At 37.2% G+C, this 20181-nt stretch overlaps 2 protein-coding genes and 1 non-coding gene across 5 annotated transcripts in view; all 3 read left to right on the forward strand.

Moving 5' to 3' along the window:
- The first annotated feature begins 1168 nt into the window (after positions 1-1168).
- On the forward strand, positions 1169-16197 carry LOC115423965 (plexin domain-containing protein 1). Of its 2 annotated transcripts, none has more exons than XM_030141010.1 (14): positions 1169-1324; positions 7962-8128; positions 8398-8541; positions 10866-10935; positions 11062-11184; positions 11273-11391; positions 11489-11588; positions 12273-12371; positions 12491-12572; positions 12885-12945; positions 13800-13911; positions 14019-14054; positions 15465-15622; positions 15718-16197. In XM_030141010.1, the coding sequence occupies exons 1-14, from the start codon at positions 1249-1251 to the stop codon at positions 15832-15834; spliced, it is 1464 nt and encodes a 487-aa protein (XP_029996870.1). In that variant the 5' UTR covers positions 1169-1248; the 3' UTR covers positions 15835-16197. The 2 variants fall into 2 exon arrangements, with proteins under 2 accessions (XP_029996870.1, XP_029996871.1); XM_030141011.1 differs by lacking the exon at positions 1169-1324 and adding an exon at positions 1446-1522 and having other exon boundaries at positions 15718-16196.
- Positions 10584-10655, forward strand: trnac-gca (transfer RNA cysteine (anticodon GCA)). Its single transcript has one exon. It is a non-coding gene; the product is annotated as a tRNA-Cys (tRNA).
- Positions 16198-18712: 2515 nt separating the features above from the next.
- The window catches only part of lasp1 (LIM and SH3 protein 1), a 35360-nt gene continuing 33891 nt past the window's right edge, over positions 18713-20181 (forward strand). The window contains exon 1 of one of the 2 annotated variants that reach the window (XM_030141013.1): positions 18713-19017. In XM_030141013.1, the coding sequence (XP_029996873.1) occupies positions 18949-19017 (69 nt within the window). In that variant the 5' untranslated portion in view covers positions 18713-18948. The remainder of the gene's footprint in view (positions 19018-20181) is intronic. The other variant, XM_030141012.1, reaches the window with a different exon arrangement.

A 20181-nucleotide genomic window follows, 5' to 3' on the forward strand; every position in this document is an offset into this window, starting at 1 on the left:
GGTGACCTGCTCCTTCTGTAGATAAAACCAGGTCACTCTAAGATAACGAACATGATCCTTATTTTAATATATACAGTATATAGTATACAGTATATACTAATGAAGACATAGTTATCAATATTATATTCCATTTCTACAGATAGATCCTCCCATAGCTTACATCTTGGACCTTTAATGTTAAATAAAGGCATGACTGCCATATCGCTCCAGTGGTTTTGGGTGTGTTTAACCAAAACATTCAACATGGGTTTGTGGCATGTGTTCACTTCTATATCTTCAATGAAAAATGCCGTATTTACAGTTTATTTTGAACATAAAATTAGTGTGACATTTCTGTCTGAACATTCACACCTGCTGCTGTCGACACTATTGGCTGCTGGTACACGACTGGGTACTGATTACCTTTCCATCTGTGAATCCTCTCAAGGCTCAGCTACCATTTTCCCTGCCAAGGATTCCATGTTTGCACTCAGAGCAGATAGTAATGATCAAAGTGGAGACTTTGAGAGGTGGTGGAGTCGGCCACAGAGCTTGTAAACCTCGTCTTCTGTCAGTTTTTTACGTGCCATAAAAACCAGGCTTTTACATCAACTGCTGGAAATTAAACTGCAACAAATACACTTTTGTTCCACACAGGCCGCAGAAGGATGTTGATTTTAGAGTACAGACACAGTGTTTTGAAAAGTCATATACAGACCTGACGTGAGATGTGTAACATTGACTGACTCTGATTTGAAGGCCTGGCATTGTTAGCATCATGATCTCCATGTCTAATCTCAGATGTCATACTTCACAGTGCTGGTTTGGACGGAGGGAGGCGCCATACAGCTGCTTCTTGGTAAGACTTGATGGTCCTATTTTTACTTTTATCGCTCAAAATTATGAAAGCGGGATTTTAGCTGCAGTTCCACAGAATAATAGGAATATGTTCTTTTTTTTTTTTTTTTTTTTTAGAAATTGCAACTACAATACTTTAAATGGATTTAATGTGTGCAGAGTTGACTTTCTCCTCTTGGCTCCACAGCCTCCTCAGCTGATCCATGTGTCTTTGTAATCGCCATGGCAACGAACGAACAGCACTGAGGAGGAGAGAAAGGGTGTAGTTAGAAACAGGGTGGCGAGTGGAGAGACCGAGAATCAGAGGAGGCAGGAAGAGGGATTTAGAGTTATTGCAAAGAGAGGAAAAGGAGGAAGAGAGAGCTGAGACTGGGCAGCTTATGAATTATTTTTTGTCTTTTGCAGCCAAACATGTTTTTACGTTTGATGATGCTACTTATCTGTCTCTCCCAAACAGAGCTTGCAAGTGTTTGGGCCCAAAAAACAGGTGAGTTTCTCATCTGCTACTGCCTGTTTGCATGTTCCTTCATTAACACTAATCTTTCCAACAGAGCTGACACTTACTGCATCCTCTCTGGTTGATATTACAGGTGCAATAATTTTTGCAGCTGATTATGTTTATGGAATGCTTTGATACAGTGGAGAATCAACCTTTGCATGCAATTTCCCTAAAGCTGGAAGACCAGTTAAGTTTTTTATTAATGAATTTAAACGGCGCTGCTACATGTGCAACTATTTCTATTTTAACTTGCTGTAAGCCACAGAATTTTAGTAGGAATCTTTATGGAGCAGCAAATGAGCATGCCATGCCCTTTTTGTTTTATGTACAAAAGTGAATGACCTAGTTTACCATAAATTGTACAATAAAAATACCCTTTTCCACAAGCATGCGACTGAGTCTAAACAACATCCCGCAAACAGCCCGTCTCAGGTTTAAAATTAGATTTAGACTTTGTTTTTCTTCTTGCCTCCCAGCAAGAGTCTTGCACAAACTTTGGAGGTTTATACTCTTAGAAAGTAGACTTCGATTTATCAGCTGTTTTGTATTTATTGATACTGTAAAAAAAAAAAAAAAAAAAAAAAAAAAAGTGTGTGTGTTTTGGAGGTGTGCTGATTGAAACAGCCTAATATATTTCCAGTTCTCAACTCCCATCTGTGATTTATCACTTGAATCAACATCTGTAAGTAGTGGTCTGCAATATTAAATGTAAGTCAGAGCTTTTCTCGCTTCATTTCATGTTATCTTGTTTATCAGCTGATGAAATTTAGCAGCACTGTTAAAACACCTTCAGAAAGTCATGTTATCCAGAAGAGCTTTTTCTGCAGATGGAAATGTGCAGTTGAAACAGTATACTGCGCAGGAGGTTCTCAGATAGGTGTTGCAACATAACAGGTCAGTTGTCCCTGTTAACCTTGCGTGTCCTCCTTTCTTTTGCTTCATTTGTTCTTATCAGTCTTGTCATTGTCTACCATTACATACTGTTTTCATATCGGTCTTTACAAATTACTTCAGCCCCGAGAGAGTCATCTACACCATCTGAATCAGACTGTAAAAACACAGACTCCTGCATAGAAAATGATTTGTGTACCAAGCACTGGCCTGAGTGTTTGACCTCTTGTCTCCTGTCCTGCTGAGAAGTTTGTTTAACAAATAGCTTGAAGCAGATTCAGACATTTTGGAGCTAAGCTTGAGCTGGAGGAATGAGACAGAAAGAGGATAACATTGTTGAGGGAGATTGGATCATAGATGGGATGTTATTGTCTGTGGATTTGAAATAGACTCTTATTTTGCAAAAGTCATGTGCAATTTGATGTGTTATAGCATAACACGCTCGTGTTTTGAGAAAAATAATGTGGCAGGAATGAAAACGGTTATCTGCCAACAACTGAGCAACTTCTGCTGTAATTTGGAACAGCAATGGTATGGGAAATGATTTCAGTATTTTCAGCTTTCGTCCCCTCATTTATTCCTTTTATCAGACAATAAAAAGCAGAAATAATGTTAGATCTCAGACAATAGAGCGATTGGGTTACACCATAAGAGAAGAAAAGCAATCAGTGCATCATGTTTACTCCCTCATGTCTTGATCCTTGATTTGGTCAATTTTCTAAAATAGACATGTTATAAATTATAAATGTCATTTAAATTTCCTTTTATTTATCACTGAAAGAGAAAGAGAAGCCGCATATTATGTCAGCAGATTATAGAGGCCAAAATACATGCAGAGAGTGGCGCCACCTGATCAGCTTTGTTAACATTTAATAATGGAAGAGGGAGATTTCAGTCAAATATTTACACTTTTTGTCTCATATATAAATCCCTCAAGACCATAGTGTTTTATTGTATTCCTGCTTTAAACTCAGCTATGTAATCCTACCACACAGTCTGAAATGAACTATACATGTTTATTGTGGGTGATGTGAAGGAGTCTGAGCCAAGTCCTTCAGCCTCTGCTCAGGAAGGGTGTGTCCTCTCAGTCCGTTGACCGCTTACTGAAAAAGGCAGCTAAACGTCGTGGTTTGGTAGCTCCTAAAGGAGTGGGCAGAGGTCATTTTCTATCCAAGACATCTGCCCGTTCGTTGGCTACAATAGATGAATGGTTCTTGTTTTATCATAGTGCCTGAAGGTCTTATTTGTCAACCATATTGCTCCCATTCTCTCAAATATTTCTGAATTTAGCTCAAACCTCATGTTGTCGTGACCAAGGGTGGTTTTCACTGAATGACATTTTTCTCACATTCTGACTCATAAAGAACATTCCAACACTGGCACACATAAATACAGACTGGATGTTTTGCACACAAAGGGAAATTTAACAAAATCATCATTTATTCTTAGCTATTATCTTCACACCGAGGCCCCACCCCTGTGTTCTACTAAATAGAAGAACACTCATGCAAAACCCAAATCAAGGCTGTTGCTGATTCACCACATAGGCATTCTGGGATAATCCTCTCTCATTATGCATGCAATAAATTACTGGAAGGGTGTTTTATCACAAATACATGTATGAATGAAAAGACAGGACGAACTTTACTGAATCAATGCTCTAAGTAGGTCATATGCAAAATTACATAATGGTGAGTTTTAATTTTAGACGTGCAGACCGTAATTTTAATCAGCCTTAATTAATTTGACTAATTAGTATACGTGAGATCACTGATATGAATGATGAAAAAAACACACAATTTCTGCTTCTGGGCATGAGAATGTTAGATGAAATCTTATAATTACTTGTCATGTATTCTTCTAAGTCCATGCTATTAAGTAAAGTCTATTTCAATTTGCATATTATATACAATCAGATTCTGTTTTAATGCAATGGAAGGTTATAAGATATCCAACAGAGAATGGAATTATCCTGTGAACAATTCAGTTGGGACTGTTTAAAAGTGAATTTGTCAGTGTCTGGTGGACTCCCTAGACAATATGACTCTCATCTCATAATTCTGATGATCTGCCAGTGATTTTAAGACTACTAACTGGGAGACACTACAAACTAAAAGTTCATTTTGAGAATAATCTGTGCTCCTCCCAGCTGTTATGAACCGGCTATGTTTATCAGCTGCACTGCAGATCTTAATAATTCTGTACAAACCTCTCCTCTTACCTCATAGATGCCATAAGAGGGTGGATCTGGAGCTCAAAAATCACACTTGGAGTTTTAATATAGTTGTCATGAATGCATTGACGTACCGCTTAATTGAATCAAAGGGTGGAGTGAAGCATTTTTGTACAAATATAATTAGCCTATGAGGTTATATGGGTTGCCACTATAGAAAGCCGTGACACTGTAGTTGTCATGACTGTGGAAGACATCAGTGTTATAATTGTGTGAATTCAGACTGATGTTTAGAGCAGACCTCACCAGCCAGTGTCCCACATAGTCTGGACTCTGGGGGTTTGGCATAGGGCATAGTGGAGCTGACAGGCCTGTGTTACCCTCCCACACTCGGGACAGAAATGCAGGCATCAAACCAACGTCAACTACATTTTACAGACATAAGAGGAGCTGCATCGGGGTGCTGGCAACCTAAGCACCCAGTTGAGAAGCTCATGGGAATGTGTCCAAATTCAATATGTCATATGTAATATACTGTAGTGTTGTTTTCTTGTTATTTATCCAGTTTTGTGTGGAGACAACTGAGTCAAGGCTGCTTTTTAAACAACAGTGAGCCCATGCAAAACTAGCTGTAGTTTATTTTTCACCAGCCGACCTTATGACCTTATAATGGGAATGGAAGTTGTGTTTTAGCCTCACAAATCACTTTGAAACATAGACTCATCTGAATTTTAAGTATTTCACTTTGATTTCTAAATACACAGGTCACAAAGCAGATCACTCTGACTGAATTACTAAAAATGAGACTTATGTAAGAAATCCTTAGATCAAGTGTTAACTCCACTTTTGTCAGAGGTGGACTTCATGTCTTCCAACCTAGTTTCATCTTCTCCTCAGATTTCAAACTTGGGCTTTGGAGACCCCAGTATCCAGTTCTTTAACAAACACTTCATAGTTTACACCCACAGATTTTCAGTCTTTGCATAGTCTTTATAATCAAAGATAAACATGACAGAATAAAATGTAAGAGTTACTGACATTTAAGTGCATTGAGGTCTAATTTAGATCAGGTGTGCAGGATTTGAGTCTGAAAACAGGTTATATTTTCAGGCAAACCCTCTTAATGCAGATCTAAAAATACTAAAACTCATTTCAGCACAAAGATGGCGTGTAAAGACATTTTGCTGGGATGTACACCAGGGACTTGACTCTTCGGTTACTGCTAAATGTGACTTTATTAAAGAGAGTCCACTACAGCAGCAGAAAAGGGTAGGTGGCTATGCTAGCTTGACTTGACAGATAGCAAACAACGGGTTAGCTCGAGTAACAACAAAGACGGACAACCTTAAATCGAGGGTTTGTGAGTGTTTGAGCGTGGGAGCCTAACCAGATCACTGTTAGATCTGGCAGATAAGCCCTGCTCAGTTTAATCTGCTCAGTTATCGACAGTCCCGACATGAAAACACCGGAGCAACAGAGACTAACTCTTCGTGGCAGCCAGAGCTGACCACGGCGGAATATTCACGGTGTTTCTGCCGGAAACTGAACGCGACGGAGTGATTTTCTTGGCTTTTTTTGTTCGTAAATGTTTCCGGCGTCAAACAAAAAGCCTCCTGTAGTTTGCTGAAAGCCAGAGACAGAAAACAGCAAACGTTGAGTACAGGAGACCGCTCTTATTTAGGGTTAGATGAGACACTCCGCCAGTAAGACTGAGCGTTACCGGGTTTTATATACTCTACGTTACGTCACTGGTATGTGCCGTAAATGTATAGAAAATGTCGCCAACAAAATTGAAGATTACCGTAACACCGTGAAAAATAGAAAGGGTTATATTTATTTAATTTTCATCCCATATCAGTTATTAATTTCGACTGGACACGATGTTTAACCCTACCCATGATTTAAAAAAAAGTGATAAATATATAGCTTATCTTACAACACTAAGTGCTAAATCTTAGAGGCTCTGGATAGACTTTCAACATGTCCTGATAACCAGCATATGTTGTAAAAGGCTGCCAGAAACTTGGGAGTAATTTAACATAGTTTTGAATTTTCTCAGTCCAGAAAGTTGTTCAATTCGTTTGTGTCTTTTGAATTACCTCCAAGATAAGGTCACCTGCCATAGTAACGCTAACCTTTAAATTAATAAATTCTGACAAATAGTTCTTGCTGCAGACATATAATACTTAGATTGCATTTTTCTCTTATTAGGAAACCTTACAAGGACTGCTTTTTATAAAGCTAATGGAAATACAGGATGCATGTGGAAAAAACACAAACCCTGGCTGCTAAAACAAAAGTGCAATGTTGGCAACGTTGTGAAAAACCTCCTTGAGTATCATTGCCAAGTTGAGACAGTCACATATTTTTCCAAAGGATGCATTACTGATAAATTCATTGATCATGTTGCATTTCTGAATGAGTTTTCCCATGCAGCTGCCATTAATGAACATTTTTACAGACTAAACTTAAAATGTTTTGAAGATTAACCCTTAAAAACCTAAATAGCTGCCAGAACCAAAAGCATATACTGATCTATCAATTAACTGAAATAATTTCAGACAAATGCATTTTTCTGCTTTTCAGCATCATCAGATATGGTCCATTTGGATGTTCAGAGGTTCTGTAGCGAACCTGGAAACACCATCATCTTGTGCAACATTGATTCATCAGTAAAACCCATGTAGATTGACAAATGACAGTCATCTTAGGTTTTCTATTTTCCTCTGTTTATATAATAACAACCCATGAGTTAACCGAGAGCTTTTATGAACATGATCAGTAAATTAAACATAGGAAAATACCTTAATTTCATTGAAAAATGCATTGGATAATATTGTAATAAATGGTGATAGAACACTTAACAAAGGTTAGATGTGGAGAAAAAATCATGTTAAAGTCACCACAATAATAGTTTGAGGTCTTTCAGGGTTAAAAGGCCATACTAGTACTTTATATACCATCAAAAGGCTTGACTTTTTCAATGAGGCTGCAGACATGCTTTTTACACCTCATAGAAAATCACAGTGCGGTGCTAAAGTAACTGCTAACATCAACAAGGAAGTGACTGAGCAAGGCCTAGAATCTAAACATGTGGTTTCAACAGAGGACAAATCATCAATTAAAACACCTCAAACTTTAAAACAAAACCTACCTACCTCAGTGTGATTACCAAGCAGGGTTTACCTTGTTTGTAGATCCTGACAGTTCTGTCCGAGCAGCAGGACATGGTATTGTTTTCTCATCATTCAGCAATGGCTTTATCCAACATAACTATTTCCAAAGTAAATTGTAATTTCTCTGAGAGCTGAACCACAACAATAAACAGGTTTCTTAAGAGGCTGAATAAAACTGTCATTTCAAATGTTGCCTAAAGTGTTGAAAAAACACATGCTTTCTTGTTTCTGTTTTTTCCCCATTAAATTGAAACAGTAGAAACACAGTATTTTAGAACCTGAAACATGTTTATGCACTTTTTTCGACCGTAATATCTGATTTTAAATTAAATCCAGGACAACATACTAACCTTAACTGCTTTTTTCTTTTAACTGTTTTTGGCAGATAATTTGTACACTGTGATCTCAGAGCAACATGTAGAGTCAACTAGAGGCGACAGTCAAGCTCACACAGCCCAGAGTTCATCTTCAGGCCATAGTAGGATAAACAGGGCGGTGTTGGTTGGTGGAATCACCGTTGATACTTGGCCAAATAACATGACACATGTAGTGGTGAGTAAATCTGTACCACAGTGTTTTGTAGGACTGTAATTTTTTGTGGCATTAATTATGTTTTTGGCTTTTGATATGTTTGAGTTGTTTGAATTGGAGTTAAACACTGCCCTCTTTTGGAAAGTAAGTTTACTTTTTTCCATTTATTTGGACAGCATATGACAGCATGTAATTTCCTTGTGTGTATAGTGACCTTTTGATGCCTGTTTGACATCCTCTCTGTCATCAGCCATTACAACCTGTGGTCCTTTGTGTCTTCTGTCTGGAAGGAGGACTCTGGCAAGTATTACACATGGCGTAGCTATGGCCCTGAGGACCAGCGCACAAAGGAACTTTGGGTAGACATGAGCAACCTTAGACATGGACAAGTTAGAGTGCATGGCATCCTGTCAAATACACACAAACAGGCTGCGGTAAGCATCACACACTGTCTTCTGATTCCAAAATTCATGTTGCTTTGTTTCCAAAACTGCTGCAGTTTCAACTGCTAAAGTGAGGACATGGAGTGGTGCACTCTATGTCGTAGAAGTGTATGTGTGTATAAATGTGATCAAGTTTAGTGATAGTGAATTAAGTGTTTGACAGCAGGTCAAGAGGTCCCTAGTTCAAGCCTGTTACCTGTGAGACACTTGACAATGTGTGTAGAACACTGGCAGTGGGTCATTAAAGAGTCTTTTAAGGCATAAGTAAAACGTGTCAGTTATATCAACACTGCAGCACACTCTTCATCAATCGAAATATCCTTGAATATCCATCATGTAACATGTAATTTAGCAGAACAAACCATCACTAGATCTAAAATATAACTAATCAGCTAATTGTGGAAACAGGTGGTATAGCTCAGTGGTGTGTGTGAACTGCACTAGCTTATAGAAGTACAGGTTAGTGTCTAAGGTCATATGTTGCACGGTAATGTGTAATTTTGCTATTTATGTATTTTTGTTATGTTTATTTTCAGGTGTTATATGGCACCATACTTCATATTTAACCTCTTATGTGGCTTTTAGGAACACATTTGTTACTAATAGTGAATATTTGTCACTTGAATAAGTTTGTTTTTTTTACATGTTTGTATTACTTTAAGAGCTCGTTAAATAGGTTTATTAATAGGGGTATAGCTCAGTGGTAAAGCATTTGACTGCAGCTCAAGAAGTCTCCAGTTCATCTCTGGGTTCCCCCTTGTTTAAATGTCCTGTGAAGTTCTGTAAATGCTGTGTGATTACATAAAAGGCTTGGACTCATAGGTTAGAGTTGTCAAGCTCAACATATTATTTCATCATTAGAATTTGCAGCAGTGATATTTTTAAATATTTATTCTCTTGTCACACAATTTCACACAATAAATGTCTGCCCAGTGCTTGAGTGAAATACTTCAGCTAGACACACATAACTATTGTCTCCATGTTTTAAGACCTTACGCATTGCTTCTAGAGGAGCTGAGGGACTGGGAAATGTTAAACCTGTGCAGCAGCAACAGAGCTGCCATAGGGCTGTCAGCACCTGTCCAGTCCTGGTCTGAACTTTACTGTCAAACACTGGGCACCTGTATAATACAGACAGCTCACTTGACAATTTGGTGGATTAGCCAGGCATAGAAAAGGAAAACTCCTGTGCACTGAAAATACACCAAGACAATAAGACAGGGATTTACCAGGTCGAAATAACATTGGCTTTTAGGCAAGTTCAGCTTAAACCATAAGAAAAGAGACAAACGGTGAAAATGAATGTCATGTTAATACTGTTTGATAGATAGATAGATAGACAGACAGACAGACAGATAAATAAATAAATAAATTCTTGGAGTTTCATAACTGATAAAACAATCGTCTGAAGTACAATATACAAGCGATACTCATTTGTAATATATTTCTATCATTTATTGCTTTTCAAACTTACAGTGGTGGAAAAAGTGTTTGGACACCCCATGAATTTGTGATATATTGCATTAAGAATAACTCTTAAGTTACTGAACTCAGTATTTTTGCCATTCTCGATATCTACATGCTCCCTTCTGTACATGCTCTGTTCCATCGAGGTCAAAACTTCTGTCAAAACAGCTGTTTAAGCAAGGTAATGAATCACATCCAGGGAAAAAAAAAATAATAATAATAATAATTTGTAGTTGTTTGAGTCTGTCTGATGCCACAGTTTTCGAAACGTTCATAAATTTCATTATTATATTCGAGATTGTGTAAAATTTTTAGTGTGCCAGTAAACTTTTTCCACTACTGTGTAATACAGATAAATTAAACATTGGTGTTGACTATGGATTTCAACAGGAAGTTCACACCTTGTAACCTCAATGACCCTCTCCCACAGAGTGAAGCTGTGTCTCTACATTTAGCATATCATTGCAAAACAGTTACATCAGACTGGAATTAGGAAAATATTTACCAAGGACAAACTGTGCACTGACACTGAAGCCAATCCTTCTGTTGCCCCCAATGTGTTCTGTGGGGGTATAGCTCAGTGGTAGAGCATTTGACTGCAGATCAAGAGGTCCCTGGTTCAAATCCGGGTGCCCCCTGATTTATCATCAAATATTATTGTATTTCTTCTGTGGTTTATGAAAAAATAATATACTAGATTAAGTGATATTTGTGATTCACAAGAGGAATGAGATAAATGTTGACATAAAAGAATACTTGATTATTAATTCAAATCAATGCCACATAGTGTTTCATCACATACATATAGCTTGGTATTTTACAATTTTTTTTTTTTTTTCTTTTTGCAGAGGGTTGCCTTGTCATTTGACTTTCCTTTTTATGGACATTTCCTGAGGCAGATTACCATAGCAACAGGAGGTACACTTGATTTTCCAACAGATGTTCATATGACCTTTTCTGTGTTTGCTCACAGGAAAGTAGCATTTTGCAATTCAACAACTTATAATAAAATTATAATACATTTGTCCATCTGGACATTTTCAGGGTTTATCTTCACCGGGGACATAACTCACCGTATGCTGACTGCTACACAGTACATCGCTCCTCTAATGGCCAATTTTGACCCCAGCTTTTCCAAAGAATCTACTGTGCAATACCTGGATAATGGTAAAATCTCATGCGTTATGGAAACATGCACTAGATTTAAATTGTCTTCCAATTTGTTTTTTTTTTTTAACACATTGCTGGTGTTCAGGTGAGGTGTTTGTAATCCAGTGGGAGCGAGTCAGACTCCAGGGTAAAGAATCAGAAGGTGCCTTTACATTTCAGGCTGCCCTTTACAAATCAGGAACCATCACATTCAGCTACAAAGATGTGAGTCAGGCTTCTATTATGTGATCACTGAACCTTCTGACATTGCTTTCTTGATGTGTTATATACATACATTGTTTGTCTTTTTTGCGTTCACCAGATACCTCTGTCATTAGATGTGATCAGTTCTGCAGAGCATCCAGTGAAAGCAGGTTTATCAGATGCCTTCACTGTTTCTTCACCTTCGACTCAATCACCAGGTGAGCAACCACTGATCACCTCTGTCCGAACCAAAGACAGCCTTCAGGCTTTAATTTCACATACTTGTACTTTAGTTGAGTACTTACTTACATATTTCATGCCACTGTTTACTTGTACTCCTTTACATCTCAGAGGCAAATGTACCTTTTACTCATTAACTTTCTTCTGACAGCTTTACGTTCATTTTAGATTGCAATTTTACGTTCCCCTTACATCAGTAAAAATTACAAACCTCCAGAAGTGCTGATTGCGAATATTAAACTGAACTGATGAATTGCTCCTCTATGGGTTGAAAAATTCTTGTCCCTCTTAAGTTAAATAAACCCTCTGAAAACCATGTTGGATTCACTGGAGAATACATTATTGTAAAAGCTGGCCTGGTTTTCTGAGCTCGTAAAAACTGACTTTTTACAGATTCATGGTTCTCACATGACAGTGATGTTGCAAACAAATTATGATCTCATGGAATATGATGCATTACTGTAGCTCAAACTACCAACATTATATAAGGTAGTTAAAATGAGCTCAGCTGTAAAAATCTACAGCAGTAAAATGTAAAATACATACTAATGCTGCAGTAAAATGAATAAAAAAAACATCATGTCTAGCTGTAAAACATTACTATCTACTGTGTAAATGTTTCTGATAGTCTTGATAGATGTGTGTGGTTGTGTCTGTTACAGACAACACACAGCGGCAAACAATTTATGAGTATCACCGAGTTGAGATAAACACTACGAAGATCACAAACTATTCTGCTATTGAGTTCACTGCACTACCTAGTAAGTAACCATATGCTGTTTATATCAAAAATATCAAACGCATGATTTTAATATTCAGTATATTAGTCTGTATTTTCACTGCATATAGTATTTACCTGGATCTGCTTTGCTCTGTTCAGCCTGCTTGCAACATGACAGCTGTGATCTCTGTCTCTCATCAAACCAAACCTCTGGGTGTAGCTGGTGTAATGTACTGCAGAGGTGAGTAGAATTTCATACCTGTGGAGAACAGAATCCAAATGCAGGTTTGTCTGGGTTTTTTTTTTTTTAATCAAGTGGTGCAGTACATAACAAAACATGTGAAAGACATGACAATAAATAAGACAAAACAAAAACAGATACTAACTGCATATTCATCATTATACATTGGTGTGTGTGTGTGTGTGTGTGTGTGTGTGTGTGAGAGAGAGAGAGAGAGAGAGAGAGAGAGAAAAAAAAGAAAAGAAAAGACAATGTAATAGGTAACGGATGCAGGTTTATCTGTTTAATATACATATATTTGGTGTTTTTCAGGTGCTCAGATGGCATGGATAGACACAGACAGGAATGGTTTGACTATGCATGTTCAGAAGAGGTAAGAATACTCATCAGTGGGTTATTAATAAGCACAATGACAATAAACTTTATCTATTCCACCTTTCATATAAGAAATGCAACTTGAAGGGTTTTACAAGGACAATGAATGCCCCAAATGGTTTAAATGAAATTGATACAGACAGAACATACAAATGGTACAAAACACCACAATTAGTGACAGGTAGCTCAGTTCTAGTTTTAGTTACCACAAATGCAATGTCAATTTCAGCCTATCTAAGAAAAAATAATAATAAAATACACACACATTTTTATCCATGCAGTCCATCCAGATTATGCAACAATAATAGTGCAGCTGTGTTTGCACATGAATTAAGTAAATGCAACAAAACCAGCTGTTTTCATTGTCTTGGTTAAATTAATTTCAGCTTTGACATATCACACAACCTCCCTTTTTATTGTCAACATTCATATTTAAGACATCTGGAGTCATATTTGCACATATCTTGCTTCCAAACAACAACATGAACCTGCAACTTTTTTAACACCAAGCCTGCATGTCTGTCAAAATCTAAGTCCAACACCAGAGAGTTAAGTAACTTCATAATCCAGTCAGAATGGACACTCGTCTCATGGCCTACCAGATGAAAAACTGGCAGAAAGGTCTTTTTATATAAGGAACAGCACAAAATATTAGCTTGTATTTTCACATATGGTAAAAATAAAGGCTAATATATTGTATTTTTACTGGCCTTCCTTAAAATCAATTCTCAATGATACAGGAAGGAAGTGCAAAGCAGTTGTAACTGGTTAATTGTGGTCTCTGTGTTTTTTTTTTTAATTATGATGTGTAATAACTGAAATAAACCTGTCTATTACTCTATACATGGGTAGAGCAAAAATGCAACCTGTGAGGATTATTCCAGGGATGACACCTCCTCTATCACACCAGAGACTGAAGGCGTGACCTCTTTAATTCCCCGCCAAAAGGGCTGTGAAAGTGTTGGTGAGGCTGATTATATATATGGAGCAATCCATGCAATGATGTACTCCATATATATATAATAAAATAAGGTTTACTTTTAACATTACTATTCTTTGATTTTACATCAGATGAGACTAAACATCACGTATTCAAGACCGGCAGTGGTGAGTTTATTCTTGGAATCATTCTGATGCTACTGTGCAACAGGATATTTATCATGTTTACTGTTTCCATTTATGTTTTATTTGATACATCTACATAGATAAACTGAGAACAGCAATCACATGTAACTGTCAGTGTTTGTAGCACATGGTAGTTAGCAGCACTTGTCCCTGGAAAGGCTTTTACAGACTCAAAAAAGTAGGATTATTAAGTATTACTAGATAAGATAAGATAAGATAAGATAAGATAAGATAAGATAAGATAAGATAAGATAAGATAGTCCTTTATTACTTCCACAAGGGGAAATTCCAGATTTACAGCAGCAATAGTGGAAACAAAGCACACAAGAGCAAAAAGGAGCAAAATCAAAAATAAAGACAAATAAAAAAGCTATAAATTCTATTTACAGCTGTGCACAGGCTGATCATGCCACAGGTTGGATAGGGGAGATACTAATATGTACATCTATACACACTTATCTACACATATAATTATATATATAGACATGTATACAGATTATACATATGAGTATGGTTTATTGCACGAGTACAGAATGTACAGAATGAGTACAGAATGTAAGAAATACAACAAAATATTGTAATGCTCATTATACATTACATATCACATTTAAAAATCAACATGAGCACAGGTTCATTGCTGAATAAACTAGAATTTAGCGGCTCTCTTGAAGGTGGTGAAGCTCATAGCAGATTTCAGTGTGAGTTTCAGAGAGAGTGATTTTTGAGCAGATGTTTTACAGAATGGAGGTTGGCACACTCCACATGAAGCTGCTCTGCTGCTGTTTATATGCTGTGGAACAAGTCTATTTAAAGCATGTGAATACTGGCTTTATGTAGTTAAAATCAATAAAATTCATAAACTTAGCATCTTATATTTACTTCAAATGTAGCAGTGATAAGAACTTACTTGTTTTTTTGTCCAAAATTTGTATGGCCTCATTATACAGACATTCCGTGGAGTCTAGACCAGTTAGACCAGATCAACCATATTACAAATGTGAAAATATCATTAAATTTAGACATAGCAAGGCACAGTCAAATGTCAGGTAATTTCTGATCATCCTAAAACCATTTCAAATCAGTCTTATGTGCCTCACAGATCTCTTTAACGTGGCCTTTAAAATACAATACAATGTAAGGTAGTGCCTAAATTTTTCTCCAGTCTTAACTTTTTGACAAGTTCATCTTTAATTCTAATATTCAAGGAATCTGTAGCAGAAAAACACACAGACTTTCTTCTCTTAGTAGTTAGTCAGACAGCAGTTATCAAGTCTAACTGATGCTTTTGTACATTTGGGGTGTACTTTTCAGCAGCATCACAGGTTTTACCAGATAAATGGAAAACTATGTCATCAGCGAACATGTGACCATGTATGTTTTCCCTGCCTACAGATGTAAAAACAGATCCTTCAATCAAGAATGAAGGGCTGCCGAATACTGCAGTGATTGCTGGTATCGCAGCTGCTTTGGTGCTACTTCTGGCTCTGATACTGGTAGCTCTTTATATCAACTGTCATCCCCATGCTGCATCACCACTTTACCTCATCCAGGTGAGCTCTGCAAGTGTTATACGCTTTACACGATGCTGCGTATTATTATTTCTCTGCTAAAATGTTCATATTGTCTGTGCCTAATTTTTTTCCAGCGACGCAAGAGCTACTGGCCCTCCTTGAAGTTTCAGAAGCAACAGACAGGTTACACAGAAGTGGAAGGTGAAGGACATCATGAGAAAGACAGCATTGTTGAGGCCGGGCCATGTTGAAACCATGTGTGGAAAGTTGGAAGAAGATGAACAAGATTTGCATTGAACTGATTTTCATATTTTCATGTTTCATTTTCAGACATTTACATTTCTCCAAACATTCAAACATTTACAGTCACAACCCAGTTAACTTGCACATTACTGCAATGTTTTTAAGGCTGTTCATCATTCTGTAGAACAACCATGAATTTTATGTGATGTTAATAATTTTGTATCTGTATTTTGTATCTCTACAGCAATAACGGTGGCTACTTTGAAAAGCTTGATCTAATTTGAACTACAGTCAACTGTGAAATGAATGCCACCAGCTTAACAACCCTTGAAAAATACACCAGCGATTCTATTTCATATAATACAAATAAAGATCTGGATGTGTTTTATTTGGGTTCCCTGCAGCTTTTTATACATAAAATCAGTGGAACTTAGGGCAGAACATGTCAGAATTGGTATATTAACCCATACAGACCCATTGCTACTTTTATGACAGTTCCCAAGTGAATTTTTCCTCTATATTTAACCTTTCTTAAGTGATTCATCACCCTTTATTATAATATTATCCTCTGTATTTTGCATTTTTTCAGTATAAATCATGTATTTTCCCATATTTAATTAATTAATCATACAGATGTTAATTAAAGCTCAGAGTAAAATTGAGGGTTATTTTATCAAAAACAGAGAAAACTGAAGAAAAAGTGACTTTTTCATTAAAATAGATCATTAACTGAACATTAAACAACTGTCTCCATCCACCGTCACTGATCCAACTCCATGGGTTTTACTGGTAAATCAATGATGTAGACGATGACAGTGTTTCCATGGTAACTATAGAGCCTCTGAACATCCAAATGGGTCATATCTGATGGCCATGAAAAGATGACAAACCGCATTTTACACCAATTATTTACGTGTATTGATAAGATCAGTGGATCAACAGGAATGAAACAGTTTATATCTGCAGATGGTTTGTGTCAGCGGTGGCTGTTTGGGTCTTTATGGGTTAAGAAGTCATACCCTGATAACTCACCTAGGTCATGAAATTTCTTGAAAGTAAAAAATGTAGTAAGTAAAGTTTTTTTAAGTAAAGGTATTACATTTTTTATGAGACCTTACAAACTTCTAAAGCTCTGTCCCATTGGAGTAAAATTGGATTTTTAGACAATTATTGAATGCTGAAGAAGTCACAATGGTTTATATACACTGCCATAAAGTTGGAATAATTTTGTTTTCAGACACATGCCTCTGTTTATTCCTACTTATACACATTAGAAATCACCTTTGACCAGCCGCAATAATTACATACTGAGTCCCAGTTACACTTTATCTATCAAGAATAACACACAGTAATCACACTGTCACAATCATTTCCTGAGAAGAGGTAAATATATTTTATTCCAAATTTATGAGCAACAGTGTACATGTAATGAATATTAACCCTTTCATGCATAGTGGTTACTACAGTGGACAGCTATTCTCCAGCTGTTCTCTTGTATATTCATGGGTTTTGTTGTTTTAGGTCCATATAACTCAACACAGTGGACGCTTATGCACCATCCCATACACTGACATTCATACCATTACTGTAACTTTATGTTCTTGATAAACCTGATGTGCAGTAATGTGTTTGAGTGTAAATCAGTTGCTAATTGTTATTGGATTGTAACTAACAGTTTTCTTAAAAAGTTGGTTGGTTGTTTTTTTGGGTTTTTTTTGCAGCTAGTATTAGAGTATGTTAAAATATGAGGAAACATCAGATTAGCTGCATTAAAAATGTATTTATTTTATAGTTGTCACACATTATATCACTTTCTGATAATGGCTTTAAACACAGGGTTCTTTGCTTCAAAAATCAAATGCTTGGTTTTTGTAACTCCCATGAAATATACTGTAGGTTCATTAAAAAAAAAAAAAAATCAATCGCATAGTTTTTTCATGCCTAAACAGGAATTAAAACAATCTGGGGAAAAATCTTGCCTAAGGTTCTCATAATTCACGCATGAAAGGGTTAATATCCTGTCAAAAATGTACTCTTGCAGTGTGGATTTTTCAGCTGCAAATATATATTTAACAAAACCTGTTTTTTTTATGCCTCACCAAATAACTTTAAGATATCAAAAACTGTAGAGATTTTTTTGTTCATTTGGTATCTGCAAAAAGTATGTTATGCTGCACACTATGCTTAGGGTTCAGTACAAATTTCAACTTAACAGAGTGAAAATCACAAAATTGGCAAAGCTTAAAATACACATTGGCTTACTAGTGATGAAACTAAGCTCCAGGGTCCAAAAACACTAAAAACGAGAGTACTGGGATTGGACTTTTACGATTTTACAAGGCCTCGTAAATTTAACAGGAATTTTCACATGATATGTATCAAGAAATCCATTACATAAAGTTGGAAAACTTCTGAATTCGGTGTGAATCGACAAGAACAAACCCTTCTGTGAATACAGAGTACATCCATTACTCCAGCAGATGGCACCATAGGCAAATAAATCCACATCAAGTAGGACATGCGATGAACGTGGCGGATGTGTAAAAATGTGATTTGAAATCATGGGCTTGGTAAAGCTATAAAAAAAACTGGAACAATAAATATGATCGCATGAGTTTGCTATGCAAGCGCAGATGTAAAAAGACAGCAAGCGCGATTATTTTGGCCATGCACGAGGGTCGACCTAGATTTGCGTGCGCGGAAGTGAAACATGCAGCTTTTCTGCTAAACATACACACGCATAGATGTTGTAGTCACACACCACGTGTACATGTTCGAAGCTTGTAAAATAATAACCTAAATATTCTGCTAAGTGAAAAAGCCAAACCTCCCACACGCTCCAAGTCGGGAGCGCGCACTCGGAGGAAGCGAGGGCGAGGAGAGGGGGGGCGGCGGGAGCGCGCTTTCCGTGTCTGGTTAGTGGACTGACAGCCAGCTGTGCGGCTACAACGACAACAACAACCTCTTGGATTTGCTACATACAACTAGATTAGTGTCGGTCTGCTACTGATCATAATCGTTCACTGTAGCTAGTTTCTGCCTTGAATACTTGACAGCAGGCAGATTTAACCTGTATCGACGGCTGTTTCCGTGCTAACTAGCTAGAAGAGCGTCCCTCCAATATGAATCCGTTGTGTAGCAGATGTCATAAAGTCGTTTACCCCGTGGAAAAATTGAATTGTCTGGACAAGGTAAGAGCAGATCAAAACTCTCTCACTTCCCCGCTTTCTCTTAAAAATAACATCCCACAGCCTCGTTCCTTTTGTCTCCCCGTTAAACTCAATTCTACACCTTTAAAATCACACCCTACACTGATTTTTGTGAATGAATTGAGCAGCCAACAGGACAGGTATTTCGCTAGCTAGTGATGCTAACGGTTAGCCAACGTCTGCAAGGCGATGGCACATCAGGGCGGACTGGAAACAAGATTACACCCAAAAGAAACAATCACTTTAAACGAATTGAGTCTCTACAAGTTTATTTCGAGCTACAGGGTGAGGAGAAGACGATGAAAAAAAACCCAAACCGGAGCTTTATATTGCCTCCGAGTCGTGTCTGGTCGGGGCCTTGCTTCTGGCATTTGAAGAAAACTGATTGATAACGTTAGCTAATGACTCTAGCCAACCTTTCCCGGAATAAAAACTTCCAGAGGGAATTCACCTTACTAATGCATACAAGTGGAATAGAAAATCACGTGTTTTGACTAAAAGCAGTCCAGTCTCTGTTCAGGGCAGCGTGGAGTAATTTTTATTTATTTATTTTTTTACATGTCTATTTCACTGGCTAATCCAAGTCAGGGATGATTAGTCCTGCACTCTCGATTAGTTTTCAAAAACAGCAGCCTAATCTCAGTCAAGGTGATAATCTAATCAATGTTACACCTACTGACTCATGTTGAGGTCTGTAATTCACTGTAGAGAACCCATATTGTACATATTTACAATGGAATAGCATGTTTTTGTGCTTCTAGTTGGTAAATGCAACTATAACTTTGCACTTCCTACCCTTTTCAAGCAAAGAAAAGCACACATTTTTGACACTTATAATGTGGGTGGGGTCTGCTTTGGATTGCATAAGATTGGCGATTTTTGTATTCTTATATAAGGATACTAAGCATAGCTAAGGGGCAAGTAGATAATTTGTCTAATGGATGTCTGAATTGCTATTGAAAATCAATCCCTGTCAAGACCTCCTTATCTGTTGGGTTTGACAGATGAGAAAGGTGGGGAAAGAGCACACAAAGCACATTATCTAAAGTAACATCAGCACTAGATTAGGCACATTATTGCTCTGCTGCATGGATATATTCTTGAATGCACCATGACTAATGTTTTCCCAAAGTGCTTTAGGATGGG

Source organism: Sphaeramia orbicularis, chromosome 8, assembly GCF_902148855.1.
Source record: "Sphaeramia orbicularis chromosome 8, fSphaOr1.1, whole genome shotgun sequence".
Lineage (NCBI taxonomy): Eukaryota > Metazoa > Chordata > Actinopteri > Kurtiformes > Apogonidae > Sphaeramia > Sphaeramia orbicularis.